Source organism: Haliotis rufescens, unplaced genomic scaffold, assembly GCF_023055435.1.
Source record: "Haliotis rufescens isolate VD_foot unplaced genomic scaffold, xgHalRufe1.0.p SCAF_3, whole genome shotgun sequence".
Taxonomy (NCBI): Eukaryota; Metazoa; Mollusca; class Gastropoda; order Lepetellida; family Haliotidae; genus Haliotis; species Haliotis rufescens.
In genome coordinates this window covers 43350245-43367481 of record NW_025964001.1, presented here as the reverse complement: position 1 = coordinate 43367481, position 17237 = coordinate 43350245, and the positions used below count along the sequence as shown (strand labels likewise).

General features: G+C 40.4%; 2 protein-coding genes across 2 annotated transcripts; both read left to right on the top strand.

The window, feature by feature from the left end:
* Positions 1–25: 25 nt before the first annotated feature.
* Positions 26–5365, top strand: LOC124123748 (solute carrier family 46 member 3-like). The gene is made up of 4 exons (XM_046486924.2): positions 26–2112; positions 2424–2507; positions 2992–3148; positions 4066–5365. Exons 1-4 carry the CDS (start codon positions 984–986, stop codon positions 4313–4315), a joined length of 1620 nt encoding a protein of 539 aa, XP_046342880.2. The 5' UTR covers positions 26–983; the 3' UTR covers positions 4316–5365.
* Positions 5366–10142: 4777 nt separating this feature from the next.
* Positions 10143–15663, top strand: LOC124124959 (solute carrier family 46 member 3-like). The gene is made up of 4 exons (XM_046488254.2): positions 10143–11403; positions 11614–11697; positions 14064–14220; positions 15183–15663. The coding sequence occupies exons 1-4, from the start codon at positions 10275–10277 to the stop codon at positions 15460–15462; spliced, it is 1650 nt and encodes a 549-aa protein (XP_046344210.2). The 5' UTR covers positions 10143–10274; the 3' UTR covers positions 15463–15663.
* Positions 15664–17237: the final 1574 nt, after the last annotated feature.

Here is a 17237-nt window from a genome sequence, read left to right as displayed (position 1 = left end):
CAGCGAATATGCTAATAACACAAGTTCCCGTCTTCCTCATGAAGTATGTCTAGTACTAATTATATTTGTTGAAAGGTAACAGATTTTTCATTTTGTTATTTATTGTAAAATGGATATGTATTGTATGTGGGAGAGTAAGGACTATTAAATACGTGACAATTGAACAAAGAAGCTGCATGCTTCTTTCTCATAGCAGGTTTTTTATTCCTGATTCCGCTGTTCAGGGTTGAATCCTTCCTCCATGCAAGAATCCTATGTTCATGCGTTCGAGTCCCACTTCGCCTTGATTATGTTTCTTAAAAAGGTTGGTTTTTATCTACCTCATGGGTTTCAGCAATGTGTTACACGTTCAAACCTGCATCTCACCGAGCTTTCCATCCACATCAAGCTGACACGCCCAGACCAAGCTCAACGTGAATGTCCTTGGTGACTTGTTAATTTCGGTGGCACACATATCACCAAGTAGATACCACGCATTCATCTGGATGTGTCACAGATTCAGTACAAACCCATACACTTACCCAACTCAACATTACAACTCTTCAAATTCCTGTTGGGTGTAGCCTTTATACAGCATGTGGTGTAAATACGATATGCGGAAGGAACGCAGGACTGAAATAGGAAAATATAACAGGAAATATATCATTAAACAGCTGGTTTTATACGATACTGTCTTTTCCTCGACCTAGCTGTGCGGTCATTAGAAAGCTATCAAGATAATGAATCACACACAATCCTCGTTACGGCTTGAGTGTTTTCCTCAAAGAGGTCACATGCTATAACTATCACAAAGGATCGTTTACATGTGTCTGAGGGTTCACAATTTGGCCTCTATATCTAATGGGTTATCTTCAGCCATGGCAGTGCAAGGCTGAAAGCTAATCAAGTTATGTTATTCAGGAATGTCAACGTGATGTAATATCATGTGACGAAATTGATGTTGATGTCACAGGTAGTGTAGCGAGTACTTCACAACACACAACATGGAAACAGAACCGCTCCTGCAAAAGGTGGAGGACACTCCTGAATCTGGAGTAAAGAAATCTCAGATCAAGAATCTCTTGTTTGGCAATATGATAATATTTATAGTTGTAATGGGGGCGATGTTGTTCTCGCCAGTGATGAGCCAATATCTCTACAAACGGGTGACGGAGGACGTGTTCAGTAGCCACACGGTGGTGGGGAAAGGCCCGATGAATCACACATGTTACCTGAACACATCCAACCCAGATTACATCCTTCAGGAGAAGGCACAGCAGATCGCCGCAGCCAAACAAATGCAGTTTACAATTCTGAAAAGCAGTCTAGCCGTCATCACCAACATCATTCTTGGTTCCTATTCGGACTCTATTGGTCGCAAGTTCCTCTTTGCTGCACCTCTGACTGGCCAGTGTCTAAGATTTGGAATAACAGCAGTCATTATCTACTGGAAGTTGGATATCAACTGGTTTTTTATGTCAGCAGGGATAGACGGCCTAACAGGGGGCAACTATGCTTTGCTACTTGCATCGTACGCCTATGCTGCTGACAATACGCCGGCGACAGGTGCTCGAACCATGGGCATAGCCTTCGTGGAGTTCTTTGAGAACATAGGATCTGCTGCCTCATCAACAGCAGCTGGCTACTTCATCCAAGACGTGAACTTCTTCTACCCGGCACTAACTGCCACACTCATCGTTCTCGTGGACGTTATCCTGGTGGTGACACTGCTGCCCAAGACAAAGGGGATTAAAAGACCGAAGAGCAACTGGATTACACCTCTAGAGGGATGTCGACGAGTGTTTGGATTTTATGTTTCTGAGGGCAGTAAACGGAAACGAATATGCTTTGTTTTAGCTATCTTGATATTCGTTTTCACTGCCTTGCCAGTCGTAGGGGCGTCTAATATTGACACACTATTCAAACTGAACCTTCCGTTTTGCTGGACCCCTGAGAAAATAGGTTATTATAGTTCAATAAGCTCTGTGGCACAACAGGTGATCGGTGTCCCGTTGACGCGACTGTTACAGTGTTGCTGTATCGATGAGGTGATAGGAGTGATTGGTTTACTGGCAATAGGTGCGGCAGACAGCCTACAGTCTATTGCAAGCACAGACTGGATGATGTACGGAGGTAATAGATAGTGAATATGATCGACCATTTTATCTTTCCGGGCACCAATGATTATGACAAAATGTACACTGGTTTCCCTCTTGGTGCATTCATACTTAATGAATTATGGATGTTATTTTCAATCACATCTGCTGAAAATGCTGAAAAGATTCATTGAACCAAGACCATGGTTCATTATTTGTGAAAATATTCATTACAGATCATACTTATCCTTAAACAATTAACATACTAACTTGACTATGATGCATGTTAAAAAGGTTCTTTAAAGTTACATGTGATTTATAACACCGTTAGTATTATTGTTCTTCTAGTTGCGGGCATCAAGATCCCTGCTGCCACGATGTTCCCAATTGCTCGCTCCATCTTGTCCCGGTTGGCTCCAGCAAACAAACAAGGTCAGAATGTGTGTATGGAGGATGTACTGAATATATCATATACCATGTCAAATGAAGCACCTTCTATGAAACAAAAACCCGATGGCCTCTATCCAAAATGCACGTCGTGATATAACTGGAATACTGTTAAAAGCGGCGTTAAACCCAACTCACTCACTCACTAGGTAAATTGCTTCCTTGTAGGCAAGCATGAATATTGTACTGTTCATATATCACACGTACAGCATAAACAAATGGCAGTTATGCTCGTGGGGACACGGATGGCACTTTTGTTGCTTTGTCTTGTGTAAAGGGGCTGCTGGAAGACTCGGTGTCTTAGGTGATTGCATATTGTCATACCCGACAGATGCTTATTCCAACAGTCACGTGTTTGCTTTACCAACGCCCAATTATTTAAAGACACACTGGTATTAATGGAATATTGCTGACTTAAACATATTTTTAAAGATACACATCTCTGTACACAGTTGTGCTCTTATTGCAGGTTCCTTATTCGCCAGTATAGCAGTGGTAGAGACGATATGCTCGCTGGTGGGGACTCCGATCTACAGCAACATCTACCAGGACACGGTGGTGGTGTGGAAAGGGTTGGTCTTCATCTTCTTGGGAGGCACGCATGTAGTCGGTGCCATTGTTCTCGCGTGAGTAGTTAATGCACTTCTTTGTCCATATTCAAAATCCATGACCGTTTTATATAAATGTTATCTTGTTCAGTTTGTCAGCTTATGATTGATCGAGAAGGATTTGTACGCAGTTTTAAAAATTTCAAATTTGTGGAAATTCCAGGTTAGAATAGATGGCCAGAAAACTATGCTGGTCGTAAGAGGCAACCAAATGTATCGGGTTGTCCAGCTCGGTGATGTGGTTGAGTGTGTGACATCGAACCAAGACGGTGTGGAGAGTTGCTCACCATACCAATCACTTGATTGTCTTGTCCAGACTTTATTGGCCGCCGTCAAACAGCTGGAATATTGCTAAATGTGGCGTTAAACGACAAACAATATTCCGGTCACATCAGCCAAAGCTTTTACCACTAGGCTTCTCAATCTCTCAATTCAGCAGATGAACGATAAATACTGGTACTACTTCTGTCTTAATCAACCCGTAGCCTTGTCTACAAACGGAAAAACAACCGTTTGAAATAATATGTGTACTTTTCTCGGGCGTACTTTTTTCATGACGCTGGTAGCACTTGGCTACTGAACACATATTTTATGGGTGTACTTCTAGTTATAAATGTTTAAGTGCATAGATTAAAATCATAAATAATCACAACTCGGTCGTCTCCTTGCTATGAATCTTGAATGTACATGTAGGCCCCTTCCACCCATTGATTGTGAACTTGTACTAGGAAGTCAACAACTGGATTGAAAAACGCAAGGTCCATTCCAGGCGTGTTTCATTCTTCATAACGTTTTATCACATTAAGCATTTATTGATTTAGGGTATAACCCATAATTTCAGATCAACTATTCGGATCAAGTGTTATCACCGATATCTGTTTCAAGTGAGTAATCCCCCAAAAGAATGCAAATGTCACGCCTATTCTTTGTTTCAGAATCTATATATTCGTGTCAAAACCGATCAGACAGACGCGCGATGTTCAGCAGGTTCAACCAGGTGTTCCAAACGTTCAGCGCGGGGCTACAGTGTACCAGACAGAAGTAACCGAGGATCCAACAATGCACGTGCATGGGCGGTCGGTGGCAGGCCAGGAGGTGACAGAGGTCACCCAGGCCAGCATACACGTGCATGTTCAGTCAGCGTATGGCGAAGAGGATGGACACTATATTAAAACAGAGGGGTAGTTGATTTTCATGACGCTGGTAATGGATATATATACATCCCAAAGTGTGTTCATGGTATGTTTGTCAAGCATTCTGTGTATGAGCTATCTATTAATGCTCACATTTTAACGTTTTGATGAATTAACTTTTCAAGAAACTCAGTTCCTCAACACTCATTGATTGTGGTCAGATGAAATTAACATGGTGTACATTTGCAATTTGGGGTTACTGTTGAGCATAATTTGTACAAATTCATTCCAATACAGACAACCTTCTAGTTTTATGGAGACCAACTTCACAATGTCTTAGTCAAAATCTCTTTGGTAAGACCTGAATGCAGAAATATTTACCTCATTCTTTAGCAATCCTGACTTTATAAGACAATCTGCTATTTGATTACCCTGCAAACCGATATGAACCGGAATCCAAACAATAGCACATGAGATTTATTATGTATTCAAAAAAAGTGCCAAGTTTCAAAATTATGTATACAATATAATTTCAGGATTTTAACTCCACAATCAAAAGCCTTAATGGCAGTCAATGATCACTAAATATGATTGATTCGTGGTTATATTTATCCACCCTATGTCAATGCTTGTAGATTTGCTATAAATTATGTTCCGATCTAGGTTGATGAGGTGACCTTCGGGAGCAGAGATGAAGACTTTCAATATTTTTAAAAAGCTGACAAAAGCTCCATGACATTCTGGGGTATTACTATGGTGCATGGCTAGTCGTGGCGTCAGCCAAGTATCGCCTGTCTCCTGTCCAAAAATTTCACTTCAAACTCAAGTTCCTCTTATCTGGGTAATGCAGCACATGCATCGCTCAGCAAACTGTTGTGGTTGTGTTTAGGCGATTGTTTCTCAACCATTTTGTAACACTATTCAGGGTCCAACATTCAGTTAGGTTATGCTACTTATATCCTTAAACCACAGCCTTTGTAATAGAAAAGTACATTCCTCCAGTTGATGTGAGTACAAACATGTCAATTTGAAAGGGTTTTGCTACACATGGTGTTGTAAAACATTGGTCTTTTATTTATTATTTTATAAATGCTTTATCATACTGCTATTTCCATTGTTCTGTTTCAAAGTCACCCACATGTGCATCTGTACAGTTATTATGTTTTTGTGAACAGTGAGAAACTTTAACATTCTTTCCATCAGTCAAATTAAAAATGTACCGTCGAAAAAATCTCAATCTGTAAAAAAACAAAACACAAAAAACATGACTATACCCAAACGCCATATCGTGTATAATCTTCATGGTAACGTCAAGGCAACATCATCAATATAAAAATGAAAGATTGTATTTAAGATATAGACCAAAACTGCCATTTCTACAATATCCATTACTTCCACACAACCTTACCAGATACCCTAGCAACATGTCCAAAACATTAGATCACTTACCATAACTTTCCAGTTTCTTATCAACATTAAAATTCCTCTCTAACAGTGTTTACATTCGTTATCTCTTACAGTAACTAGAGTCATCTCCCTTAGACTTAGGTGCCTGTCGCTGACACAAGAACACTTTTACAATGGACTCGGCTTTCACATATTTCTTAGGGTTTGTTGGTTTTATTTATCCTGATAAATATCTGTATTGCCATTTTCGTGATTAATTCAGTCTGAAAGAAATCTTTGAGAGAACAAAACTACCTCAATACAGTAATACAAGAAAATCAGAGCGGTGTGGAACATCATTATATTTTGTACATTGCTATATTTATTTCGCAATGTCTACACTCATTTGCATAATTACGCATTTATATAAGTTATATAATGCATATAACCTTCACCTCAGACGTTGTGTATTGGACATGACCTTCACGTCATAAATAGGTTATAATCGACATAACCTTCACGTCACATGTTGTATATTGAATACAACCTTCACGTCACTTAAGGTATAATTGATTTTACCTTCACGCCACAAATATATTATAATGGACAAAACCTTCACTTCACCAAAGGTATAATAGACATAACCTTCCCGTCGGTATTTGTATATTGCATATTAACCTCCACGTATGTATGATGGATATAACCTTGACGTCACAAATTGTATAACTGATATATACTTTACGTCAGACATGGCATAATTGATCTAACAATGACGTCGCAAATGGTATAGGAACCCAAAAAAAGCACCCCCACCCCGCCCCCCACGTCACAAATGGTTTATTCGATATAACCTTCATGTCACAAATAACCTTAACGTCATATATTGTATAATGGATATATCCGTTACATCAGCAACATACCCCTGCTTGTGAGTTCCACAAGAGTGGCAAACTACTAATACATGCATGGGTTTTCCTCCCACATCCACCCGACACGCTGTGCTGTACAGTGGAACCTCGCTTATCCGCACGCTTGCATTTTTCAAATATTGCCAGATAAACGACTTTCGAAACGTCTAAACGTCTTGTTGCAGTATAATAATCAAACTACAACAAAACTACAAAATATGCCATATGCCATTTATTATATATGTGTCCAATCTCGGTCAAGTGATGTTCGTTTCAAGGCGTCAATTGTGGTCATCTGGTCGTGGTTGCTGTAAAGTGGTTGTTGTGCGATCTGCCAACCTGGACACATACGATTTCGCCGAAATTAATGTAAACAATATTGAATGAAAGAAACACTTATCCAGGTATACAATGAACACGTTTTCTTATAACCAGATTGTGTAATAACAGGATTAAATAAACACTGTGATCACATATGATACCTGCCCCTTGGATTTAGGAAGCCGGATGATGAATTACAAAACAAACATCGTCATGCATGGTCGCTGTCCGGTAAATGGAACACAACAGTGTGTATTTTGCATTGTTGGTAATTGAAATTCACTGTCCGATGCGATTTACAGATAAATGAATCATTTTATGCGGTAAATTAGTATCACAATCAATGCCCCTTTCAAGTTGACCACCTTTCATCAATTATTGTTGGTAAATATAATTTACTGTCCTATCCGCGAAACCCGTATTCCAGATAACTGAAGCACTGTATGCAGAACATATCGTTTCACATAAATATCGTCCAGTTGGCGAGGTTTCCGGCCATCTGTGATCAGGATAAGAGGAATTTCAATGTTACTGAAGTACACTTCAAAGCGACATTAACAGAAACTCACTCACTCATTCATGGTGACAAATTAGTATCACAATCAATGCCCCTTCAAGTCAAACGCCTCTTATCAAATATAATATGAGGTGTTTCATGTAAATACTTCCCAAATTGAAACTCAAATATCAAACTTAAACGAAAACCTGCTGAAAAAGTACGTTTGTTTGATTCCGATAAACTTTAACATCATGTATTATTTGATTTATTTTTCCATGTGATATATCCGGATGTGTAGCACAATTACGAAAGGGTTTCATTTTTTCAGTACGTCACTTAATCCTCCTAATTTCTTTCACGTACATATGTCTCAACACAGAAAACTATAATAAATATGCATTTTTACGGGAAGCCTTTATTGTATTAAGAAAAATGAGATTGCACTTGAGTAATCATAAAGATGTAACAATGGCATCCCGTAGGTTTAGTGTGTTAAGGTCGAATCTGGTTTATTGAAATAACGAATGTGTTAATCACACACGTTCACATCAGCCTCAGGAAGTATGTCTTATATTAATTTCATTTGATAAAGGTGTAAACAATTTCTTTTGTTGTTGTTGTAAAACTGACTGTGTAGTGCATGTGGTAGGATAAGACATGTTTTAAAGTGATAATTGAACAAACAAGCTAAATCCTTCTTTCCGACAAGAAGGGTTATTCATGGATTTGTTGGTCAGAATGACATCCCCGTGCCAGAATCCTATGATCATGAATCACAGATTCTCCCTGATTATGTTTTTAACTTTGTTCTCCGTCCTAGGTTTCACCAATGTGGTAAAGGCCCAAACCGATATCACATCGGGGTTTTTCCCCCAAAAAAGGTGACACCCTGTAATTTTACTGATACATTGTCCAAAGTGACGTAAAACTATATACATCATTCTATACTTTCCAGAATGATATTAAACAATACTGTATGATAACTAAAAGTTCTTCTTTTAAATTGATTGTAACAGAGATCCTTTTGTAAGATCTGGTCGTCCTGACACACTCTATTTTGCTAGAGTCAAAATACACGTTTCCACTCTGGTGCTGTTCAATATGTACAGAGAGAGATGTTATTTCATATCACCCGGATGTCATTTATATTTGTCTTCCTGTAAAATGTTGATGAACGCAACAAAAGAATAAATTATTTTTAAAAATAAAGAAATATCTTAAGAAGCTGATACATAGAGGTTGTTTGGGGATGGTAAATATCCTGCATTAGGAATAAACATTGTATTTAGCGAGCCTTGGCGAGCTAAATACATAGTGTTTATTCCTAATACAGGATATTTACCATCCCCAAACACACAAGCGTGATAACCTCTTTATCATATAATGTCATTCTTTTATTCTGTGCTTTAAAATCGCTTTCCCTCTCTCACAAAAATTACCGAAACATTGCGAGTTTTCCTGGAATGCGCGCATTAAAATTTATTACGTCACAGGGTAAGTGATGTGTCAGTAGGACTGTGACAGTAGCCAATATAGTTCCAACTGAAATCTGTTTCATATACAGTGGCGAAGCAACTTATACGCAAAACAACAGTTGTTTTTAATTGCCTTTCGTGGCAATCTATCGGTCTGTCCGCTAGAGTAACTGCCCTTTGTCAAAGGGAAGCTACTCTAACCCTAGTCTATGAGACACGGCCACGGTCAGACGTTGTTGACAGTCGGTCTGTCCTTTCATAACGTTAAGAAGTGTAGTCAGATTTACACACAGCGACAAATCGAAACAAGGTAACAGTTCAAACATATTTCGGCCGAATCCAACCATTTTGATTTGTGGAGAAGGTTTCAAGCCACAGAGGTCTACAAGCACAGATATGGCTACTGATCCCGCTTGGCTAGGCCTCGTGCCCTCGCAATATTGTTTCGAAATTTATATCTCCAAAGTTTCCAAAACTTATAAAATGCCTTAGCTACGTCACGGTTAGACACTGATTTTCAGTATATTAGACTGTTCGTTTGATAATGATAGCAATTATCCCTGTCGTTTGTCCAGATTCACGATGGTTAATTCTGACTCGATCGCCGAATGACGAGGGCGACGCCATGTTTGTTTATAAACAGTGAAAGTAGTCCTACTTGACCTTTGGTATTTGCATCTCTATCCGCATATGACCCCAACGGATATCGTTTTTATCCGTTGGCTTTATCCTGCCGAGAAACCTACCCATTATATGATAAACTGATTTTACTGCATTGATAGGCGTGTTGATATCCACAAAACAAAATACAATACTGACTTCAGTGGCAGACATATCACCATCTAGATATTGTCAACATCACTCAGTTATCTAGATGTGGCACGGATTCAGGACTAACCCATGCACTTACCCAACTCAAAATCAAAACTCCTCAAATTCCTGTCGGCTTTTTATCCAATATGTGGCCTCAATACGGAATATGGTGTAAATACAACATGCGGAATGGAACCGACTCAAACAGGAAATATGTCAGTACTCTAAACTGGTTTTATACGACAGTTTATTTTTCCTCTACCCAGCAATATTGTCAGTTGAAAGCTATAAATGTAATGCACTAGTATAACGTTGCATTCAAAACATAACGCGAAACAGACGTAGCAGAATCACATACAACCCTCGTTACGGCTTGATTGTTTTCCTCTAAGAGGTCAAATGCTAAAATTATCACAAGGGACCGTTTACATGTGTAGGAAGGCTCAGTGTTTGATCTCTGTATCTAAATGGGTTATCATCAGCCATGGCAGTGCAAGGCTGAAAGTTATTCAGATTGTATTATACAGAATGTCCACGTGATATTATATCACCTGACGAAATTGGTGTTGGTATCACAAGTAGTGTAGCGAGCACTTCACAACATACAGCATGGAAACAGAACCGCTCCTGCAAAAGGTGGAGGACACTCCTGAATCTGGAGTAAAGAAATCTCAGATCAAGAATCTCTTGTTTGGCAATATGATATTATTCATATTAACACTAGGGGAGTCAATGTTCTCGCCAGTGATGAGCCAATATCTCTACAAACGGGTGACGGAGGACGTGTTCAGTAACCACACGGTGGCGGGGAAAGGCCCGATGAATCACAAATGTTACCTGAACACATCCAACCCAGACTACATCCTTCAGGAGAAGGCACAGCAGGTCGCTGCAGCCAAACAAATGCAGTTTACAATCATGAAAAGCAGTCTAGCCGTCATCGTTAACATCATGCTTGGTTCCTATTCGGACTCAATTGGTCGCAAGCTCCTCTTTGCTGCACCTCTGACTGGCCACTGTTTGAGATTTGGATTTACAGCAGTCATTATCTACTGGAAGTTGGATATCAATTCGTTTTTTATAGCAGAAGGGATAGACGGCCTAACAGGGGGCTACTATGCTATGTTGCTTGCATCGTACGCCTATGCTGCTGACAATACTCCGGCGACAGGTGCTCGAACCATGGGCATAGCCTTCGTGGAGTTCTTTCAGAGCTTGGGATTTGCTGCCTCATCAACAGCAGCTGGCTTCTTCATCCAAGACGTGAACTTCTTCTATCCGACACTGACTGCCACACTTATCGTTCTCGTGGACATTATCCTGGTGGTGACACTGCTGCCTGAGAGAAGGGGGATTAAAAGAGCGAAGAGCAATTGGTTTACACCCCTAGAAGGATGTCGACGAGTATTCGGATTTTATGTTTTGGAGGGCAGTAAACGGAAGCGAATATGTTTCATATTAGCTATCTTGATATTCGTTTTTACTGCCTTGCCAGGCGTGGGGGCGTCTAATATTAACACACTATTCAAACTGAACCTTCCATTTTGCTGGACCCCTGAGAAAATAGGTTACTATAGTACAATAAGCTCTGTGGCAAGACAGGTGATCGGCGTTCCGTTGACGCGACTGTTACAGTGTTGCTGTATTGATGAGGTGATAGGAGTGATTGGTTCTCTGGCGATAGGTGCAGCAGACAGCCTACAGTCCATTGCAAGCACAGACTGGATGATGTATGGACGTAAGTACATAGTGAAATATGATCGACTATTTTATCTTTCCGGGGACCTGTGATTTTTTACGAAATATAAGCCATTTTCACTTTGATTCACTGAGACTTAATGATTATTTGTGACATTTAGATATTGATATACTAACTGTGATATGATACATCAAAATGTTCCAAAAGTTAGATTGATAAATAACACTCTTCATATTATTGTTCTTCCAGTTGCGGGCATCCAAACCCCTAGTGCCACCTTGTTCCCAGTTGTTCGCTCCATCTTGTCCCGGTTGGCTCCAGCCGACAAACAAGGTCAGAATGTATACATAGAGGATGTTATAAATATTTCATGTCCATTAAAGCTCCTTCACTAACAGTCTATGAAATAACGAGGGACTCGAATTGTATGAATGGCGCTTGCTACCGACACCCTTTTCGCGAACACCTGGTGACATCATCACTGATTTTCAGTGGCCCATGCATGTAATGTCCACAGCTATTTACCATTTACTCCAAGTGGAATCTGTTTCAGTAGAACATCTAGGCTGGTTATTCTCTTGAAAGGACAATTTATATATATATAAACCGAGGGCCAAAAGAAACGTTACCAACATTTACTGATTTGCCACTTTGAAACAAAGATGCCAACCTGTTCAAAAACAGTAAAGAGAGCGGTTGCCATTAACATGAACTGCTCCAAGATGACCATTACCAGACTGGTCGCACGTCTCCGACAGACTGGCAGAACCGCAGACAGACCACGGAGTGGCAGACCTAAGGTCACGACCCCGCAGGATGACCGTTTTTACGGGTACTTCATCTGAGGAACAGATTTCTTACTGTGACGTCATCAGCTGCAAACAGCTTAGGACGTCAGGTCAGCAGACAAACAGTGACCAGACGACTACGACATTATGGTCTCCGGGCTTATCGCCCTTTTAAGGGCATAACCTTGACCCGTCAACATCGACGTGCCAGATTGACGTGGTGCTGGCAAAATCAGCGATGGCAGCAAAGGGAATGGCGGCGAGTGCTGTGACGAGACGAGTGACGAGAGCGGGTTCCAACTCTTCAAACCTGATGGGCGGACGCGAGTTTATCGACGCCTTGGTGAACGTACGGCTCCTTGTTGTGTCCAGGAGGTGGAACTTTACGGGGGCGGAAGTGTGATGGTCTGGGGCGGCATTTGCGGGGACGAGAAGACGGAACTTGTCATCATTGAAGGCAATCTGACAGCACAACGCTACATTGACAATATTTTACGGCCAGTGGTTCTTCCTTTCATCCAGCGTTCCAACAAGATAACGCCACACCCTTAAAGCCCGTATTACTAGAGACTTCCTCAACGCCAACAACGTGACTGTCCTGCCGTGGCCAGCTCGATCACCAGATCTGTCACCCATAGAACAACTCTGGGACCAGCTGGGGCGTCGTCTTCGAAAACGTCAACATCCTCCCTTCACGAGACAAGCGTTGATCGTTGCCCTCCGTGAGGAATGGAATCGGATACCTGCAGTCGATGTGAGGACGCTTGTCTACTCAGTTCGACGCCGCATTCGAAGATGGTTTAAACATATTTGTATTCATTGAAATGAGTTGGGATTGGTGAACAAGCTTTACAGCTTATGTTAACAACGCTCCTATACAACATATATTACATATTGAAATGAAGGATGTGACGTCATCGATATAGACATTATTTAAATAATAAGTTTGGACATATTACATCAAATACAAATACAAAGTGAACATAAATAGAAAGTTACAGCTTGTGTGTGTCTAACAAGTCGTTTGTAACAAAAGTAATAGTCAATCATGAGGTTATTGTCCGGTTAATTTAATTATTAATTTGTGAAGAGCTGAAACGTTTTGTCTTGATGATGAAATCGAGGACGGATTCAACTAATTTCTGGTTTTCAGAGTGAGCAAGTTCATTGTTTCCGTTCATAATAGTATCCAGGTTATAACCGGTAGTGTAAAAGTGCAAATTAAGTCTTATCTGAGTAAAGTTACAGCAAGTAAAAAAATAATGTAGGGCATTTTCACTCTGATATCCACAGGAGCAACACGGACTGCCAATTAAATGTATGTTATGATACTTATCGGCGCTTAGGTTGATGCATTGCCGCTCATGGAGGTCATATCCCGTATTGAACGGTCTGGGCCGGCGTTACCTTAAAGTTGTAACCAATGTTGTTGATTGAATACTGGACGAATGACCCCTTGTCAAGAAATGGCCCTGTTGGAGGTCAAGGACTTTGTTGTTGAATAAGTAAATTCGCATTTTACTGTTCTGAATGATGAATTTCTACAATACAATTGTTATTGCAGAAAAAGTAAGTGGCTTTTGGTTCAGTCTGAACCAATCGAAACCAATCGTTGTAGGTTCCCTGAAAGCAAGCATACACACGTATTATCACACGTACAGGTTACATGTATGCCCATATCATAGTAAGCCCGTGGGGACTCGGGTGGGATGGGCTCCGAGAACTTTATTGCTTAAGCTCCTATGCAGATACAATTAACTGCCATCGTAACCGCCAATCACTGGTTTGTCTTACTGTTGCCAACTAATTTACCGTCCACCGTGGTATAGCTGAAATATTGCTGACCGCAGTGTGAAGCAACATAATTTAAAAAAATACACATCTATGTACATAGCTGTACCATTGTTGCAGGTTCCCTCTTCGCCAGTATAGCGGTGGTGGAGACGATGTGCTCGCTGGTGGGGACTCCTATCTTCAGCAGCATCTACCAGGACACGGTGGTGGTGTGGAGAGGGATGGTCTTCATCTTCTTGGGAGGCACACATGTTGTCGGTGCTATTGTTCTTGTGTGAGTATTTAATGCACTTCTTTGTCCATATTCAATAAATTATTTCTCGTTTAGTTTGTCATCTGATGATTGATTGAGAAGGATGTTTACGCAGTTTTAATAATATTCCTACCCATGACAATTCTTGGTAAGAATAAAATCGCCAGCATATTTTGCTGAGGCGACAAGATAGGTCGAGTTGTCAGGAACGGTGATGTGCTTCATTGCGTGTCATCGAACCCCGACGGCGTGGAAAGTCGCTCACAATATCAATCACTGGATTATCTGGACTTTACAAGCCGCCGTCATACAGCTGGAATATTTCAAACAAACAATATTCCTGTCATATCAGCCAAACCTTTAACCACTAGGCTACTCGATCTCTCAATTCAGCAGATGAACGATACATACTGGTACATGAGGTTTCCAGGGAACGACTTCTTCTGTCATCATCAACCCGCAGCCTGGACCACATGCGGGGAAAAAAATCGTTTCAAATAATATATGTACTTTTCACTAGCGATATGCACTTGGCCACTGAACACAAATTTGACCTGTGTAATTCTAGTCGCGAATGTGCACGAGCATGGGTTAAAATGTCAAAAAATCACAACTCGGTCTGCTCCCTTGCTATGAATCTAGGTGAAATACATGAAGGTCAATAAACTTGTACCGGAAAGTGAATAACTAAATTCAAATGCAGGGCCCGTTCTAGGTATGTATCGCTGTTCGTGAGATTTTATCACATTAAACTTTAGTCCGTCAGAGCATAACTCATACTTACAGAGCAATTGTCACCAGTGAATGAATGTTTCAGGTTTTGCAAATGATCATTTTACAAACAGTGCGGAACATAAAGACCTATATATAATAGTAAATAAAACATATTCTCTGTGCGGACTAGTCAAAGTTTTATCACTGATATATATGTTCACTGGGTAATCCCAAAAGGATGCAATTGTCACGCCTATTCTTTGTTTCAGGATCTATATATTCGTGTCAAAACCGATCAGACATAACGGCGATGTTCCGCAGGCTCAGTGCGATGTTCAGCAGGTTCAACCAGGTGTTCCACGTGTTCAGCGCGTAGTCACAGTGCACAAAGGGACACAGACAGAAGTAACCGGAGATCCAACAATGCACGAGCATGCGCTGTCAGTGGCAGGCCAGGAGGTGGCAGAGATCACCCAGGCCAGCATACACGTGCACGTTCAGTCGGCGTATGGCGAAGAGGATGGACACTATATTAAAACAGAGGAGTAGGTGATTTTCATGACGCCGGTAACAGGCTTGCCTACGTCAAACATGGAAATAATCCCATTTGACCACTGAGCTCAGTGACAGACATATATTATCCCAAAGTGCTTTCATAATATGTTTGTTATGCATGCTACATTCTGATGAATGACTATTCAATTATCTCAAGAAACTCCGTGGGGAACACACACACACACACACACTCACACACTCACACTCACACTCACTCACTCACTCACTCACTCACTCACTCACTCTCACACACTCACTCACTCACTCACTCACTCACTCTCACACACACACTCACTCACTCACTCACTCACTCACTCACTCACTCACTCACTCACTCACACACACACACACACACACACTCACTCACTCACTCACTCACTCACTCACTCACACACTCACACACACTCACTCACACACTCACTCACTCACTCACTCACTCACTCACACATGCAGGATGCTGAAATGCTTTACGCCGAAGCGCGTATTGGTATTTTACTTTTCTGATTCATTTTGTCGTCGTGGTTTCTGGCTGCGATCTGTCGAATCCCTATGCCGGAAAATCAAAACGTTGCACATTACTATGGGGACCAGAACACTGATGTTCCGCAAACGAAATCTAAACCTTGGGGAAAAGTAAACTGCCATTTCAACTGAACGCCCAGAACAATACATCTGGGTATTACGTTCAGTCTCCTTCGAACATTATTTCTTCTATGTTATATCAGGTTTTTGTTCATTTACTGGACGCTTATGGTAGTTTTTCACCATGAAATGAAATATCTATCTATAGACACAATATCGTGTCATCTTGATAACGTCAAGACGCCATTATCAACATAATAGTAAAAGATCGTAACACGGCTAGTCTACAACAATTTACTTAAGATCTAGACCCAAAGTGCCGTTTCCTCTTTCTCCGTTACTTCAACACAACCTAACCCGATATCCTAGCAACATTTCCAAAACATAAGATCACTTATCATTACTTACCAGAAACATTAGAATTCCCCAATTAACTGATAGTGTTTTCATTCGTTACGGTAACAGTAAGTGCATGTCGCAACCATGTGAAAGGACTCGTTCACAATGGACTCGGCATTCAGCATGTATTTCTTTGGAGTTTGTTGGTTTTATTTATCCTGATGATTTTTTTCGTCCTTTTTCCTGTTTATTGCAATCTGAAAGAAATCTTTGAGAGCAAAAACTACCTCAATACAGTAAATGAGAGTGGTGAGAGAACATCATTATATTTTGTACATTGCTTTATTTAATTTACTTCGTCCAGCGGTTGTATGTATATTGAACTACCTTATTGCTCTTTACAGATTTTACATTGCAAGAAGCCAGATGAATATATTTCCTTAACAAATTAAAGATAAAAGATAAATATAGAAGTGAAGATACCTCATTTGTGTCAATCTTTGCCTTTTGATTTATGTAAATTACGCATTTATCAACTATATAGACACAACACTAGTAACTCCAAATTCCTTAGATATACAGGAGAAATGTAATAAGTTCTATAATGGATAGATAGATAGATTGTCTTTATTTCCTCCAGTATTGAAGATACATTATATAAGATAGATATATGAATATAGATTAAAACTATACAAAGTCGTTACATGTCATTGTGAAGGGGTATGAACAAATGCTGCCACTTGTTAACGTAATGAGAGACTAGTAACATAGTTTCGCCCAATATCTCAAGCTCAAGGTCTTTCATGCAATCAGGCAGTCCGCCTAAGAGGAAAGACATGATAACATCA

Excerpts from the sequence above, each read along its gene's own strand:
- LOC124124959 (XM_046488254.2), top strand. The coding sequence starts at position 10,275 with ATGGAAACAGAACCGCTCCTGCAAAAGGTGGAGGACACTCCTGAATCT. Across the intron at positions 11,404-11,613 it reads AGACTGGATGATGTATGGAC|TTGCGGGCATCCAAACCCCT; the intron begins GTAAGTACATAG and ends TTGTTCTTCCAG. Across the intron at positions 11,698-14,063 it reads GGCTCCAGCCGACAAACAAG|GTTCCCTCTTCGCCAGTATA; the intron begins GTCAGAATGTAT and ends CCATTGTTGCAG.
- LOC124123748 (XM_046486924.2), top strand. The coding sequence starts at position 984 with ATGGAAACAGAACCGCTCCTGCAAAAGGTGGAGGACACTCCTGAATCT. Across the intron at positions 2,113-2,423 it reads AGACTGGATGATGTACGGAG|TTGCGGGCATCAAGATCCCT; the intron begins GTAATAGATAGT and ends TTGTTCTTCTAG. Across the intron at positions 2,508-2,991 it reads GGCTCCAGCAAACAAACAAG|GTTCCTTATTCGCCAGTATA; the intron begins GTCAGAATGTGT and ends CTCTTATTGCAG.